The 17,408-nt window shown below is 42.6% G+C and overlaps 1 protein-coding gene and 1 pseudogene across 7 annotated transcripts in view; one reads left to right on the forward strand and one right to left on the reverse strand.

Moving 5' to 3' along the window:
* TNPO3 (transportin 3) overlaps positions 1-13,947 on the reverse strand; it is a 101,817-nt gene extending 87,870 nt beyond the window's left edge. The window contains exon 1 of one of the 7 annotated variants that reach the window (XM_063815575.1): positions 13,641-13,947. Coding sequence is in view for 1 of the 7 variants with exons in the window: in XM_001154805.6 (XP_001154805.2) it covers positions 12,297-12,416 (120 nt within the window). In the remaining 6 variants the exon portion in view is untranslated. Of the gene's footprint in view, positions 1-12,296; positions 12,871-13,640 lie in introns of those variants that run through there. The other 6 variants (XM_063815574.1, XM_016958142.4, XM_001154805.6 and 3 more) reach the window with 6 other exon arrangements.
* On the forward strand, positions 13,665-15,500 carry LOC741256 (triosephosphate isomerase-like; annotated as a pseudogene).
* Positions 15,501-17,408: the final 1,908 nt, after the last annotated feature.

Genomic DNA, 17,408 nt, shown 5'->3' on the forward strand with positions numbered 1-17,408 from the left:
TACAAATCGGTCAAACAAAACCATATTTTAGATATATGCCCTGCAACCATGTGGTATAGAGCTAGAAAAGTCAGAATTTCCCATATCAAGAAAAAATCATTTTCATGAGACGGGTAAAGAAAGAACAAGTCTAATTTACCTGAAACAGAAAAAGTAATTTTTTAAGTCATCAACTACCTTAACTTCTTTTATCTAATCCTTTATGAGAATTTTACAAAATGAGATAAATTGCTAGATTTGTTACAACAAATTACTTCTTGATAATTTTCTCGGACAGTGGGAAGAAAAATGGTTTGAAAGGATACTAATTAAGAAAAAAATAAACTGAGGGGCACATAAGATAACCATCACTACCTAAAAATATTTTTCAATATAACTTCTTTTGCAAGATGGCCTGAAACACAGAAACCAAGATGAAATCAAACTTAGCTAATATCTTCACCAAAGCAGTGATAAAACAACTCCCATCCTCCAAAAAAAAAAAAAATTGTAAAAGAAAAGTAATCATAAATCTCCTAGCAAGCTCCCAGATTCACAAAATACACTTGGGTATACATAAATACATTTTCTAGAAGCAAAAAAGTTCCCTTATAGAGGTAAGTTCAGTCAACTTACATTTTCACAGCCATCTCCATAAGAGCTAAATATATAATCAAAAGGAAAACAAGTATTTTCCTTAGGAGGAAAGATATTCGTAGCTAAAAACAATTACTTAAAAGGAAGGGTCAGGTGCAATGACACACACCTGTCATCTCAGCACCTTGGGAGGCCAAGGTGGGAGGATCACCTGAGACCAGAAATTCTACACCAACCTGGGCAACATAGCAAGACCCAGTCTTTACAGGAAAAAAAAAAAATTAGCAGGATGTGATGGTGCGCACCTTTGGTCTCAGCTTCAGGGGGTGGGGGTAGGGGACTGAGGTGGGAAGATCACTGAAGCCCTAGTTACAGTGAGCTGTGATCCTGCCACTGCACTCCAGACTGCGTGACAGAGTGAAACCCTATCTCTAAAATAAACTGAAATTGAATCAAAATAAAAGAAAGGAATCAATAAGGCCAATGACAGCACTGCACAGTGGGGTCTTCCCGGATTCTTCGAAATCCCAGAAGTTCTGAGACAAGCATTTTTAAATAATCCTATATCATAATGACCTCTGACAAATGAATTTTGGCTGAACTACATAGTTGTTGGTCACACATAAGATGGTACTAAGATATCTTGCCCCAATTTTTTCATGACAAGAATCCCTATCCAAAATAATAATCCTCAATTACCTATGAATGTTGGTATTAATCTCAAGAATGGCCCTGAAAAAGACAAATAAATTTAGATCCATAAAGCCAACTTCAGTTGGGAATGATCAAGGCAAGCATTACTCGATAATCTTTTCACTGTGGGCCTTATTTATACTAGGCAGTCTTGCTTTAAAAATAGAAAATGCCAAGCTTGAAACCATTTCATTTGAAACAAATGGTTAGCCCATGCAAGGGCCTCCTGAAAGCCAAAATACAGAAAATTTATCTTCTTTCAACACTGGTCTCTATTTCTGCCTACCTGCTCAGTTTTATAACTCATATAAACCATATGAGAATTCTATTGTACATACAAAGCATATGTTAACAGTGCTTAAGACTCAAATTTTTCAAACTTACATAAATGTAATATGTCTAACTTAAAGTATTGTAATAACGCATTAAAGTGGTAATTAAATCTCTGAATGCTTATTTATATAAAAGCATGTATATTTTCTTGAACCCCACCCTCAAGTGGTCTGCCTGCCTTGGCCTCCCAAAATGCTGGGATTACAGGCGTGAGCCACTGCGCCTGGCCTTTTTTAGTTTTTTTGTTTTTGAGATGGAGCCTTGCTCAAAACATCTATGTTTTCATGTCTAGTTCCAAATATATTCTCTTGCTTTGAAGATAACTGTTAAAATATTACACTATGACTGAGACAGAAAATACAACTAGGAAGCAATGAACACAAAATAGAAAAAAGAATTGTGCTGTGGGCTTGAGAAAAAAATAAGTAAAAACCATTATGCAAACTCTGTTAACAGAAAACCCACCAAAAGGAAAAATACTTGTTTTCTAATTTCATTTTGGATACTCTACCAGAAGAGGAAAATTAAATTAGTACTTTTAAGAGTATGTACATACCAAACACTACAAAACTATCCCTTGTAGCAATACTGTTCACTTCCAGTAAAGAGAAATAAGGTTTATCTTAGAGGCTTCACCTATACAGCTGTAAAAATACTCTCTGGTAACATTTCAGCACCATGGTACAAGTGAGGGAAATACAGGACAGGTAGTCTGAGTAATATCAACTTCCTAAGAAATAAATTTGTTTTTAAGTTTAACAGAGCTTAAAAATCTGGGAAACAGTATGGCAGTTCCCCCAAATAAGTAAACAAATAAATATAGAATTACCATATGATACAGCAATTCTAATTCTAGGTATACTGTATATCTAAAGAATTGAAAGCAGGTACTCCCACAAGTATTTATACACCCATGTTCATAGCAGCATTATTCACAAAGGTGCAAGCAAGTGTCCATCGATGGATAAATGGATAAGCCAAACGTGGTATATATACATACAACGGGATATTATTCAGCCTTAAAAAGGAAGGAATTTCTGACAATGCTACGCACATGGATGAACCCTGAAGATATTATGCTAAGTGAAAATAGCCCATCACAAAAAGGCTAAATACTGTATGATTCCACTTACATGAGGTACCAAGAATAGTCACATTCATAGAGACAGAAAGTAGAATGGTGGTTGCCAGGGATTGGGGCGGGGAGCAAATGGGCACCTATTTTGTTTAGTGGGCATAGATTTAGTTTTACAAGATGAAAAAGTTTTGAAGATGGATGATGGTGATGGTTGCACAACAATGTCAATGTATGTAATACCACTGAACTGCACACTTAAAAATGGTTAAAATGACTGGGCACGGTAGCTCATGCACGGTAGCTGGTAATCCCAGCTACTTGGGAGGCTGAGGAGGCAAGATAGCTTGAGCCTGGGAGTTTAAGGCTGCAGTGAGCTATGATCGCACCACTGCACTCCAACCTGGGCAACAGAACAAGACCCTGTCTCAGAAAAAAAAAAAAACGTTAAAATGCTAAATTTATGTTTTGAATGTTTTACCACAAAAAAAAAATCTATAAAACCTACTTTCCATTTCCTCCATAAACATCAGTGCAATCACTGTAAAAGAATGCTGACGAAATATCTGAAAAACTTTGGAAAAACTATAGTAATTAGAAAATATAGTAGTACCCTGATAATTTTACATCCTAAATCAAACTATCAACTTTGGCCCAAGGCCTGGCAAGACAAGAAACTAATCAAAATATGGAGAAATGCCACCACGTAACAGACTACCATGGCAACGGAAATACTGTCACAAAATCACAAACATAGACTCCAATACTTCAAAGACGTGAAATGTTCTATATTTGCACTGTACAGTACTTGGAATGTGGGTAAGTGCAAATAAGAAACTGATTTTAGGCCGGGCGCAGTGGCTCATGCCTGTAATCCCAGCACTCTGGGAGGCTGAGGTGGGTGGATCACGAGATCAGGAGATCGAGACCATTCTGGCTAACACAGTGAAACCCCATCTCCACTAACAATACAAAAAATTAGCCAGGCATGGTGGCATGCACCTGTAATCCCAGTTACTCGGGAGCCTGAGGCAGAATTGCTTGAACCCGGGAGGTGGAGGTTGCAGTGAGCCAAGATTGCACCACTGCACTCCAGCCTGGGTGACAGAGCGAGACTCCATCTCAAAAAAAAAAAAAAAAAAAAAGAAACTGATTTTAACTTTTACTTAATTTTAAGTTTAAATAGTCACACTAGACTGGTGGCTACTACACTGGATGACACAGCTACATTGGTACACTCTCTGGGAGAAAGATCTTTGGTTTTCATTATTTACATACTCCCAGTTTCTATCAGTGCAAGGCACAGAGTATTCCTAGACTGAACTCATCTACTGAAGTTGTATAGGAATATTTTCTATTTTCTAGAAGGCTTTCCTTTCAAAAGCATGTTTTGACTGGAAGGTGTGAGCATAAGCACACACAAAAAATGCCTAAACTTTCAAGATAAATCAGTAACGACCAGAGAAAAGCCAAAAACCCTAGGTTTTATAACCAGGCTAAAGAATCAATAAATTCCAAAAAGGAAAAGTACTAGGAAAGAAGTTTGAAGCTGATATTCCATGACCCATGTATTAATGTGTTCTCACACTGCTAATAAAGACATACCCAAGCCTGGGTAATTTATAAAGGAAAGGGGTTTAACTGACTCAGTTTCACATAGCTGGGGAGGCTTCACAATTATGGCGGAAGACGAAGGAAGAGCAAAGCAACGTCTTACATGGCGGCAGGCAAGAGAGAGCTTGTGGAGGGGAACTCCCATTTATAAAACCATCAGAACTTGTGAGACTTATTCACTACCACAAGAACAGTATGAGGGAACCCCCCATCATGATTCAATTACCTCTACCTGGCCCCACCTTGCCACAAATCAGGGGGTATTATTACAAGGTGAGATGTGGGTGGGGACATAGCCAAACCATATCAACCCAAGACCTTTCTGATATGATATCTAAGAAGAAAATTCCTATGGACATGTGATAAACCAAACATGACAATGCCAACTTAGTCTATCAAAGCATGACTTTACTTCATCTGCTTTGTGCTTTTGATGCTTTCCATCAAAAAGCTGCATACACCCATGCTGAAGCATGCCTATTCAGTTTCCAGACTGAACTATAAAACTTTTGAGGTAATATCTAACCCAAAGATTGTCTCTGTAAAAGTTATCTCCTACTTACAACTTAAATTAAAAACTTATAACTGAGTCGCTTAAGTAATTGGCCCTATGAAGAGATGGTCTTTCCTTCAATAGCTCTCTACAACTTCTACTAATTTTGGTTAGTAGGGGTGGACAAATGAAACTACTAAATATACAGGACAGGCTACTAAGATTCCTTTAAGATCTGCCTCAAAATACTCTCTTTCAGAACACTTTGAAGTTATCAGTGATATCTACCTATCACATAAAACATAACCATGGCTGTACATCTCCAAAAATTTTGGTGGAAGTTTAGAGCAATGAATACAGATTCTTCAGAAAATGGACGTTTTATACAAATATTAGAGAAAGAGAAAAGATGCTAACTCACAGTACAGGCTAAAGCATATTCAAATTATACCTCTATACCACGTCTACTGTCACCAGGTCATTCGAACTATACTCAATTACTCTCGGATTAGTTAGGTGGGGTGGTAGAGAAGAATAAGGATAATAGTTTCACAAATACATATTCTTGAAAGTAGTTTTTTAGCAAACCACACAAATTCTATGCCTTACCAATTTCAAATGGATGTTAAAACACTATACTTATTACTACAGTTAAAACACGCTTTTGTTCCAGTAGACAAAATCTTCCGGAAAGAAAAAAACCACCACACACATTACTTTTGGTTACAAATGCCATTTAGTGACCACTTAAAGAGAGCCTTGGCCAGGCACAGTGACTCATGTCTGTAATCCTAGCACTTTGGGAGTCTGAGGTGAGAGAAGTGCTTGAGCCCAGGGGCTCGAGACCAGCCTGGGCAACGTGGCAAGACCCTGACTCTACAAAAAATACAAAACATTAGCCAGGTATGGTGGTGCATGCCTGTAGTCCCAGCTGTCCAAGAGGCTGAGGTGGGAAGATCACCTGAACCCAGGCTCAGGTGAGCAAGGCTGCAGTGAGCAGTAATCACACCCCTGTGCTCCACAGCCTGGGTAACAGAGTGAGACCCTGTCTCAAAAATCTAAATAAATAGGCCAGGTGCAGTGGCTCACACCTCTAATCCCAGCACTTTGGGAGGCCAAGGCGGCCAGATCACTTAAGGCCAGGAGTTTGAGACAAACCTGGCCAACATGGCAAAACCCCATCTCTACTAAAAATACAAAAATTAGCCGGGCATGGTGGCATGCGCCTGTAGTCCCAGCTACTTGGGAGGCTGAGGCAAGAGAATTGCTTGAACCCAGGAGGCGGAGGTTGCAGTGAGCCAAGATGGTGCCACTGCACTCTGGCCTGGGCAACAGAGTGAGACTCTGTCTCAAAAAATAAATAAACAAAGAGAGCCTTATTGAGTCAAAAAGTTCCTCTCCCTTTCTGTACCTGAATATTTGCAAGTACGAAATGAGGGCAACATATACATCTCATAAAGGATTTAAAAAAAAAAAAAAGAAAGAAAAAAAAAGACTGGAAAGACTGAAGAGCATTAAAGGTGCTGAATATTATTTATTTTTAACCATGTATATGGTGAAAAGTGACAACAAAAATAAATAAAACTCGCAGATAAAGAAAAATGTGAGTTATCCAACTGAGTATCTGCATGTATGCACTTCTGACAATCAACATTTTTAAGAACCTGTGTGTGAAGTGTCTTGATTGTTTATCTTAATAACCATGGTTTATTTCTTCAACTATGGGTATTGGACTATATAAACAAATGTGACAAGAATCCCAGTCTAGTAGGGGAGGCAAAACACTTATTTTCAAAAAGGTTTATAAAAAGGCAAACACAATGAAATAAAGTTCTCTAGGCATTCATTGGGGGCTGAAATCACTTTTGGCTGAAGAGAAGCAGGTAAGCCTTGAAGGAGAAAGCAGAATTTAGGTTGGGCTTTCAAAAGATGAGTTAGTTTCTGCATTTGAAGAAAGGGTTGGGAAAGGGTAAAAGCAGAGAAGAAAGTAAAGTTGGGCAAAGGCGGCATCCACTCTACCCCAAAATATTTGTGTACTATGAGAAATATTTCAGCTATTTGGATGCTGATGGGAAAGACTCAGTAAAGGAGTCTAAAGATGCAGACAAGACATAGGATAAACCAAAAGATCAAGGTCCCAGAAATTTCAGAAGATTGAGAGATGCAAAGCACCTAGATCTGACAAGAGGAGAAGCAGCTGCATACAACCATGCTGAAGCTTGACCAAATTGGAGGGGAAAGGTGATGGTGTATTTATAAAATGACTAGAATGATAGATCTTGGAATCCACATTTGATAAGGAGAGAAGTAAAAACAAGAAGACCTAATAAAGAAGAAGTAAGGAACAGTCAATGAACTGAGGTTTTGATAAAATTCAAGAACTAATGCAGGGACTTCTGTTTAAAATGACTAAACTAACTGATTGAACACAGCTGTCTGCTTTCAGGTCCTTCCAAAAATCCAATAAAAATCAGAGTAAAGATCTTTTTTAAAAAAGGCAAAAACACACAAAGACAAAGAAAATGGAAACAGGTGACAGATATCAATAGAACTGTGGAAACTGGAAAGCTAAAGGACAGTGTTAACTGTCTTAGCAGATCCGAAAAGGCTGATATTTGCCTGGGGGTGGGGAGGGAGGATGAGACGAGAATAGGGAAGGCAAGGGACAAACTATTCATGTTGCAAAACCCAGGAAGACTGGGGAATTGGAAGACTGGGGAATTGGAAGACTGGGGAATTGGAAGCACAGGTACATCTGAAGGCAGATGCACAGGCGGAACAAAAAATAAAGGAGTGGAGCTGGATGTGGTGGTGTGCACCTGTAATTTCAGCTACTCAGGAGACTGAGGAGAGAGGATTGCCTGAGACCAAGAGTTCGGGTCCAACCTGGGCAATATAGCGAGACCCCAACTTTTCTTTTCTTTTTTTTTCTTTTTTTACAAAGGGTGAGGTGGGGTGGGCTGGGCGCAGTCACTCATGCCTGTAATCCCAGCACTTTGGGAGGCCGAGGTGGGCAGATCACACGGTCAGGAGACCGAGACCATCCTGGCTAACATGGTGAAACCTCGTCTCTACTAAAAAATACAAAAAATTAGCTGGGCGTGGTGGCGGGCACCTGTAGTCCCAGCTACTCTGGAGGCTGAGGCAGGAGAATGGCGTGAACCTGGGAGGCGGAGCTTGCAATGAGCCGAGATGGCGCCACTGCACTCCAGCCTGGGAGACAGCGAGACTCTGTCTCAAAAAAATAAAAATAAAAAAGGGTGGGGTGGGGGGAATCGGCTAGTAATGCAGCCTTAAAACAAAAAAAGAAAAAAGTTTAAATAAATAAAAGGGTCAAAATCTGTGCAAGAAGCAGTAGACTCCTAAATTTCCTCTCTGACTGAGCAACCAGGCTACTACTCTCCCACCATAACAGAAGACTCAAGGTTTACTGTGGAAAGATTGAAGTAGGTGGTCTCTGGACTCTTAGACAACAGACTCAGCTAAAGACAGGAGTATCATGCTGAAAAACAAGAGATTAAATTAAAACCTACATACTTAGTTGTGAGATCCATCCCCTGGCTTCATTCCCTGAACTGGCTTTAGAACACTGGCAGTCTAGCTTATAACCCCCAGGCTGACTAGAGAACTCAAGGTAAAAGCAGCCCAAGAAAAACAGACCAACAGAAAAGCAATGAGAAAAAGGATGAAGGTTCCCTTCTCGATGATCCATTAAATGGAAGAGTAACCCAAGAAAACATCATGGAATCCAAGAAATCAGTGGATCCAGCACAACAAAGAGGCAAAGGGAATTCCCTAGGACAGTGTTTATGGAATCCCATGACAGTAATTATCCAACAGACCTAGCAAACCAGGCCAGACTGGAGCAGGGAAATGGAGGGCTCTCGGGATAGATATTTCCTTTAGCCAAAAAAGAAAACAAATCACCAGTCTGAACAATGAGGATATTTACATTACTGAGATTTGAGGGTGACTTATTGTGGATACCCAGAAAACAAAATGTTAAAAAAAAAAAAGAGGTATTTGATTACCAACAGGAAAAAAAAGGTTCCACAAAATTTTGTTTTAAAAATAAAACTTAAATATTAGTAAAACTACATAAAGATTTCAAAAAAAACTAGGTGACATTATTTGAGATTTTTGAGCCAGCAAACTGGAAAACAGTGGGTTATGATCACAGCAGAATGTCTGAATCAGTGATTTGGAGGTGTGGTGACTTTTTTTTTTTTTTTTTGTACAATCTTGCTGTTTCCCAGGCTAGAGTGCAGTAGCGAAATCATAGCTCACTCAGTCTTGAACTCCTGGGCTCAAGGGATCCTCCTGAGTAGCTGGGACTATAGGCAAATGTCACCACACCCAACTAATTTTCCTATTTTTTTGTAGAAATGAGGTCTCGCTATGTTGCCCAGGCTGGTCTTGAACTCCTGGGCTCAAGGGATCCTCCACCTTGGACTCCCAAAGTGCTGGGATTACAGGCATGAGCCAATGGGCCTGGCCTGGCTGGCAACTTTTTTCTTTTTTTGAAATGGAGTCGCGCTCTGTCGCCCAGGCTGGAGTGCAGTGACACGATCTCAGCTCACTGCAACCTCCACCTCCTGGGTTCAAGAGATTCTCCTGCCTCAGCCTCCTGAGTAGCGGAGACTACAGGTGTGCACCACCACGCCCAGCTAATTTTTGTATTTTTAGTAGAAACGGGTTTTCACCATGTTGGCCAGGCTGGTCTCAAACTCCTGACCTCAAGCGATCCGCCCACCTCAGCCTCCCAAAGTGTTGGGATTACAGGCGTGAGCCACTGCGCGCCCAGCCTGGGTGGTGGCTTTTTAGTAAAGACAAGATCCAGGGTGTGATTGTGCGACCAGGTGGCTAAAGAGAATGAAGAGGTAAAGGAATCAAAAGGCCAAAGTGTTAGCTGAACTGTCAATCCAGATGCTGAAGTTGCCTAAACACGATGTGTTACTGCTGGATATTTTCCAGATCCACTTTTCCACCCTCCTCTATCATGTTTTCTGCTCCAATAGGCTGACCTGTATAGACTTTACCAACAGGTCACTGTGCCCCTGGCTTCCGGTTGGGTTTGGCCAATGGGGAATCCCAGCAAGAAATTAAGAGAACAGGGTCAGGATATTCATTCCTCCAGCTTCATTCTCTCAAGGTCACCTGAAACTAGCTATGTCCCTTCGGCTGAAAGTCACCATTCCTCTCAAGGCAGCCAACTCCATACTTTTCAAGTAACTATTCCCTCTTTTATGGGATGTTAACCGTTCAGCTACAGGTTACCAAACTATTTCTTGTCACGCCACTATACCTAAATCTTTATAATAGTATCTTTATAAAATAAACTCAAATTATCCTGTCAAGTGTGCCATCTGTTCCTGTCTGGACTCTGACTATTAACTGTGATGGTGAAGATGATGTAAGGTTGTAATAGAGTATTGGAAAGTAAGGAGAGAAAAGTGACTAATATTTAAATAACAATTGCTAACATTTTAATCTCTATGTTCCAAGAACTTTTCTAAGCTCTTCGTAGAATATTAACTCATTTAATCGCAACTACCTTCTGTGGTAAGCAGAGATTTTTGTCTGGTTCATTTCCAAATCCAAACACCCAGCATAGTTGCTGGCACATGGTAAGCACTCAAATATTGATTTAAAATACACACAACAAGCAGGTTTAATTAGAAAGAGATTACTTTTTTAGTATAGTGTAGCACTTCTCCTAATTACACTTTAGAAAACTATACAAAGATCAGGGAATTGTTGACTCTCTAGAGATCACAGAAACACTAAATGAGACCATATGTGAATGATTTTCTTGTGTAGCCTACAGTGAGTCGTATTCCTTTATTTTCTGAAGAGGACTTGGGTGCCAATTTTTTAGGTTTAATATTCAAAGTCAAAGTTGCAGCGGGGGGCGATGGCTCACACCTATAATCCCAGCACTTTGGGAGGCCAAGGCGGGCGGATCACCTGAGGTCGGAGTTAGAGACCAGCCTGGCCAACATGGCGAAACCCCGTTTCTACTAAAAAATACAAAAATTAGCTGGGTGTGGTGGCGTGTGCCTGTAATCCCAGCTACTCAGGAGGCTGAGACAGGAGAATCACTTGAACCTGGGAGGAGGAGGTTGCAGTGTGCCGAGATAGCACCACTGCACTCCTCCAGCCTGGGCAACAGAGCCAGACTCTGTCTCAAGAAAAAAAAAAAAAAATTAGTCGGGTGTCATGGCAGGCACCTGTAATCCCAGCTACTCGGGAGGCTGAGGCAGGAGAATCTCTTGAACCCGGGAGGAGGAGGTTGCAGTGAGCTGAGATGGGACCACTGCACTCCAGCCTGGGCGACAAAGCGAGACTCTGTCTCAAAAAAAAAAAAAGAAAAAAAAAAGGCAAAGTTGCTCCATACCAAGACCAGATTTTTAAAAAGTCAAAGTTGCAAATTTTTAAATATTATGCACTTGCAGCCTAGGAGCTGATTTAATAAGGCAGAGCACCTTTAAGTATCAGTTATGAGTTAAAATAAAGGGAAGGGGGCCAAAAAAAATATGGTTGTGAGTATAAAATGCAAAAATAAAGGTAAAGGTGAGTATTTTGTCAGCCTGTAAAAAAAGCCTCTTTAGTTTTCAAAGTACTTAATTTTTAAAGTACATCCTACATTAGAACCTAAGTCAGCCAGATAACCAAGAATACACATTTACACAGAAATGAAGCACAGCAAAGGTGTGAAAATTAGGGCAGGAAGCATAAAACATGAATCAAAGAATGCAGAAATACAACAGATATAAGCTACAATTAAATATCTCACCGGATGCACATACAGTTTTATATGGAATAATCAAAGCAGCAGTGATACCCATCTTATAAATAAAAATCTAAAAGCCAGAGAAATAACAAGGTTAGAGGATTAATATGAAACAAAATGAGAACTCCAAAGATTTTCTGAAAGCAGAATTACTGTTTTTTCTTCATATTATGTTGCCACTCCAAAGCAAGGGGAAAACTCGCATGACTAAGAATCTAGAAACCTGAGAAGTTTCCAGAACAGACTCAAACTGGAGTGAAAATAGGCAAAAAGAGTGAGGCATAAGGCTACGACTGGGAGCAAAATGCCAGATGCAAGTCTTGGACACGGAGGGGAGACGAATAAAGCCTTCTTAAGCGGAAGGTGGAGAAACACTGGGGTTGGATTTGGTGGGAGGAAGACAAAACGGAAAAGCACGGCCCAAGAAGCAACGGCAAAGGGAGAACTTAAACAAGATTAGATTGATGCCACAATCGAAGAGTATAAGACCTACAAATCAGATTCTGCCGGGTGGGGAAAGGGCCAGTTCGCGACCGATCAGGTGCGACTAGTTTCCCAAAAGCGGCAAAGATGTAGCTTCGCAGCCCCACCCCACGACAGCAGCTCCTCCCCAAGGAGGACCTCACGAGGTCAACTGCCGGGCTCAGGTTCTCCCCCGGAGCCTAGGTTCCACCCCGCCCCGGCCATGCGGCACAGAACTGCCTCTCTGGGCCCCTCACCGAACGCTGCAGCTCCCCAAGCCAAAATGAGGCGCGCTCCTTTCCGCTGGGATCTGGGTCGTGGTAAAGCGCCTGCACTGCCTGGTACACGAGCTGCAATGTCGGCTTTGCTCCTTCCATGGTGGTGGCTGTAGTGGCGGTAGCGACGGCTCTGATTCTTCTCCGGAGGATTCCTCGGTTGCTCCGCCTTCGCGCTTCCTCACTGTCTGGGCCACGGCCGCTCCCTGACTGGCGCCATCTCCTCCTCTTTGGCCGTTACCAGGGCAGAAGGTTCTCCGTGGAAGTTGCCCCCTCGGAAACAGCTATTAGGTCGTATTCAGGTTCCTGGCCTTTTTTCCGGTTTTTCCACTTGATTCTAGACTCTTGAGTCCACAGATTCTGGCGCTCCCGTCTTCACTCGCTGACTTGCCCTCAGAAGCCTATCTTGGGACGCCACACACCAGTGTACCTAAGGTTCGTTTACCCGGACCGGAAGCGACAGCACCGATACCTTTGGCACACTTCCGCCTGGTACACTACAAACGGCCTCCTTCCCGGCACGCCTCCTCTTGTCTCCCCGCCCCCTCCCGGAAGTGACCCTGCCGGGCCAGGAGCCGGGAAGAAGAGCCGGTGTTCTCTCTGTTCCTCGCTAGCAGCTTGGGACTTTAGCGCCGAGATGTGCCCCATATCTGAGCTGCCTTCAGCTCCTTGGAAACGGATCCAGGTTTTTCCTACCCCTTCCGACTGCCCCATCCCTCTCCAGAGAATCCTTTTCTGCCCTGGTGATCAAGGCGCGTCAATTCAACTCTCCCTAGAGTGGCCACAGTACTGGAGATCCAAAGATGACTTAAGATATGGTACCTACGCTGGCTCTAGTGGAGGAGACAGACACGTAGTCAACTGAACTATTTTACAAACCTGAAATATGTGCCACATTGAGATAAATCCAAAATGCCTAGAATCTTTTTTCAGCTCCCCTTTACTTAGTTCTTAAGCCCAAAAGAGGTCTTCATTCTGCTTACAGCTCCTGGTGCTCTAACTCCAGAGCATTTTGCATACATCTTTAGGGTTATTCTCACATTGAACTGTATTTTTGTGAATGCCTTTCTGTCCGAATCCAATACCAGTGGTCTAACAATTCACAAAAGAAAATAGAAATATTGGAAACTGTATTATGGAGAAATTGGGGACAAAAGGTAACAGTATATTGATATTAACATTGCTGCTAGTCCTTTGCACTAGTAAATAACTGCTATTTGATAAATGATCACAATGTGTAAAACACTGTAGTTACAAGATCTCATTTAATCCGCCTAACAACCTTGCCAAGTATTAATAAAACCCGTTTTAGGCGCTGACACTGACCTACAGCGCCTCAGCTCCAGCGCCATGGCGCCCTCCAGGAAGTTCTTCGTGGGGAGGAACTGGAAGATGAACGGACGGAAGAAATGTCTGGGGGAGCTCATCGGCACTCAGAACGCGGCCACTGTGCCTGCCGACACCAAGGTGATTTGTGCTCTCGCCACTGCCTATAACCCGAGTTGGCCCGGCAGAAGCTAGCTCCCAAGATTGCTGTGGCTCCGCAGAACTGCTACAAGGTGACTAATGGGGCCTTTACTGGGGAGATGAGCCCTGGCATGGTCAAAGACTTAGGAGTCACGTGGGTGGTGTGGTCCTGGGGCACTCAGAAGGCGTGTCTTTGGGGAGTCAGATGAGCTGATTGGGCAGAAAAGTGGCCCATGCTCTGGCAGAGAGACTCGGAGTAATCGCCTGCATTGGGGAGAAGCTAGATGAAAGGGAAGCTGGCATCACTGAGAAGGTTGTTTTTGAGCAGACAAAGGTCATCGCAGATAATGTGAAGGACTGGAGCAAGGTCATCTTGGCCTATGATCCCGTGTGGGCCGCTGGTACTGGCAAGACTGTGTGGGGAAAAGCAAGAGAGATCAGATTGTTACTGTGTCTGTGTAGAAAGAAGTAGACATAGGAGACTCCATTTTGTTCTGTACTAAGAAAAATTCTTCTGCCTTGAGATTCTGTTAATCTGTGACCTTACCCCCAACCCCGTGCTCTCTGAAACATGTGCTGTGTCAACTCAGAGTTAAATGGATTAAGGGCGGTGCAAGATGTGCTTTGTTAAACAGATGCTTGAAGGCAGCATGCTCCTTAAGAGTCATCACTCCCTAATCTCAAGTACCCAGGGACACAAAAACTGCGGAAGGCCGCAGGGACCTCTGCCTAGGAAAGCCAGGTATTGTCCAAGGTTTCTCCCCATGTGATAGTCTGAAATATGGCCTCGTGGGAAGGGAAAGACCTGACCGTCCCCCAGCCCGACACCCGTAAAGGGTCTGTGCTGAGGAGGATTAGTAAAAGAGGAAGGAATGCCTCTTGCAGTTGAGACAAGAGGAAGGCATCTGTCTCCTGCCTGTCCCTGGGCAATGGAATGTCTCGGTATAAAACCCGATTGTATGCTCCATCTACTGAGATAGGGAAAAACCGCCTTAGGGCTGGAGGTGGGACCTGCGGGCAGCAATACTGCTTTGTAAAGCATTGAGATGTTTATGTGTATGCATATCTAAAAGCACAGCACTTAATCCTTTACATTGTCTATAATGCAAAGACCTTGGTTCATGTGTTTGTCTGCTGACCCTCTCCCCACAATTGTCTTGTGACCCTGACACATCCCCCTCTTGGAGAAACACCCACGAATGATCAATAAATACTAAGGGAACACAGAGGCTGGCGGGATCCTCCATATGCTGAACGCTGGTTCCCCGGGTCCCCTTATTTCTTTCTCTATACTTTGTCTCTGTGTCTTTTTCTTTCCTAAGTCTCTCGTTCCACCTTACGAGAAACACCCACAGGTGTGTAGGGGCAACCCACCCCTACAAGACTGCAACACCCCAACAGGCCCAGGAGGCACACAAGAAGCTCCGAGGATGGCTTAAGTCCAACATCTCTGATGCAGTGGCTCAGAGCACTGGTATCATTTATGGAGGCTCTGTGACCAAGGCAACCTGCAAGGAGCTGGCCAGCCAGCCTGACGTGGCTGCCTTCCTCATGAGTGGTGTTTCCCTCAAGCCCGAATTCGTAGACATCATCAATGCCAAACAATGAGCCCCATCCGTCTTCCCCGCCCTTCCTGCCAACCCAGGAACTAAGCAGCCCAGAAGCTGAGTTACTGCCCCTCCCCTGCACATGCTTCTGATGGTGTCATCTGCCCCCTATTGTGGCCTCATCCAAACTGTATCTTCCTTTACTATGTATACCTTCACCGTGTAATGGTCGGGACCAGACCAATCCCTTCTCCACTTACTGTAATTGTTGGAACTAAATGTCACCAATGTGGCTTCTCCTTGGCTGAGAGGTGAAAGGGATGGAATTTGCTCCTGGGTCCCCTAGGCCCTAGTGAGGGGAGGAGAGAGAACCCGTCCTCTCCCTTCTTACACTGTGAGGCCAAGCAGAAGCCAGGGGTGCTGCCCTCTCCCACGGTGCCAACGCCTTTGTGTGTTGTGTATGTGAGCCATCCCACATGTGAGGGAAATAAACCCCTGGCACTTAAAAAACAAACAAAAAAACGCATTTTAAAGAAAGAAAAATAGTAATGTAATTTGCCCAAGGATACAGTTCTTAAAGTTAGGATTTGAATCCAGATCAGTGTTGCTCCAAAACCTGTTAAATCACACAATCCCTATCATCTTGTGCATTCGTTTACTTCTGAATTGTTAGTCAAGGAATTTTTAACTGCCAACAACATGATGAAAACGATGTTACTGCACAGAGTTGATACAATTTTAGACAGAAAAAAGAAACTTGATATTTTGGTTACCTAATCCATTCATTCATTAAAAAAAGATTTAGTGCTGGGCTTGGTGGCTCACAACTGTAATCCCAGCATTTTGGGAGGCCAAGGCAAGAGGATTACCTTTGAGGCCAGGAGTTCAAGGCCGTCCTGGGTAATGAAATGAGACTCCATCTCTACAAAAAAAATGCAAAAAAATTAGCAGGGCATGGTGGTGGGTGCCTCTAATCCCAGCTACTCAGGAGGCTGAGGTGGGAGTATTGCTTTAGCCCAGGAGGTGGGGGTTGCAGTGAGCAGAGATTGTGCCACTGCACTCCAGCCTGGGAAACAGTGAGACCATATCTCAAAACAAATTTTTGTGTGTGTATCAAAGGACACTATCAAGAAAGTGAAGTAACAGTCCACAACATGGAAGGGAATGTGCAAATAACATATCTGATAACTCATTAGTATCCAGAGTATATAAAGAACTCTTACAATTCAACAATGAAAAGACAACTCATTTTTGGGTTTGTTTTTTGTGTGTGTGTGTGTGTGTGTTTTGTTTTTTTGTTTTGAGTTGGAGTCTTGCTCTGTTGCCCAGGCTAGAGTACAATGGCACAATCTCAGCTCACTGAAACCTCCACCTCCTGGGTTCAAGCGAATCTTGTGCCTCATCCTCCCACGTAGTTGGGATTACAGGTGCCCACAACCATGCCTGGCTGATTTTTGTATTTTTAGTAAAGACAGGGCTTCACCATGTTGGCCAGGTTGGTCTCGAACTCCTGACCTCAAGTGATCCACCCGCCTCAGCCTTTCAAAGTGCTGGAATTACAGGCGTAAGCCACCATGTCTGGCCTCAGATAATTCAGTTTTTTAAATGGGCAGTGAATTTGAATAGACATTTCTTCCAAGAAGATATACAAAGGCACATGAAAAGATGCTCATCATTAGCCCTCAGGGAAATACAAATCAAAACTGCAATGAGATACAACTTCACACCCACTAGAAAAACTAAAATTTAAAAAATGATAAATGCTGGTGAGAATGTGGACAAATCAGAACTCTCATGCACTATTCATGGGATTGTATCATGGTGCGGCCATGTTGAAAAACAGTTTGGCAGCTCTTCAAAAAAATGTTAAACATAGAATTATCATATGAACCAGCAGTTCTACACTTAGGTATATACTCAAGAGAAATGATAATGTGTGTGCATACAAGCACTTGCACGTGCATATTCATAGCAGCATTATTCATAATAGACGGCAGAAACAGCCCCAATATCCGTCATTTGATGCATGGATAAACAAAGTGTGCTATATCCATACAATGAAAGGTTATTTGACCCTTAA

The sequence above is a fragment of the Pan troglodytes genome, chromosome 6 (assembly GCF_028858775.2).
Source record: "Pan troglodytes isolate AG18354 chromosome 6, NHGRI_mPanTro3-v2.0_pri, whole genome shotgun sequence".
Lineage (NCBI taxonomy): Eukaryota > Metazoa > Chordata > Mammalia > Primates > Hominidae > Pan > Pan troglodytes.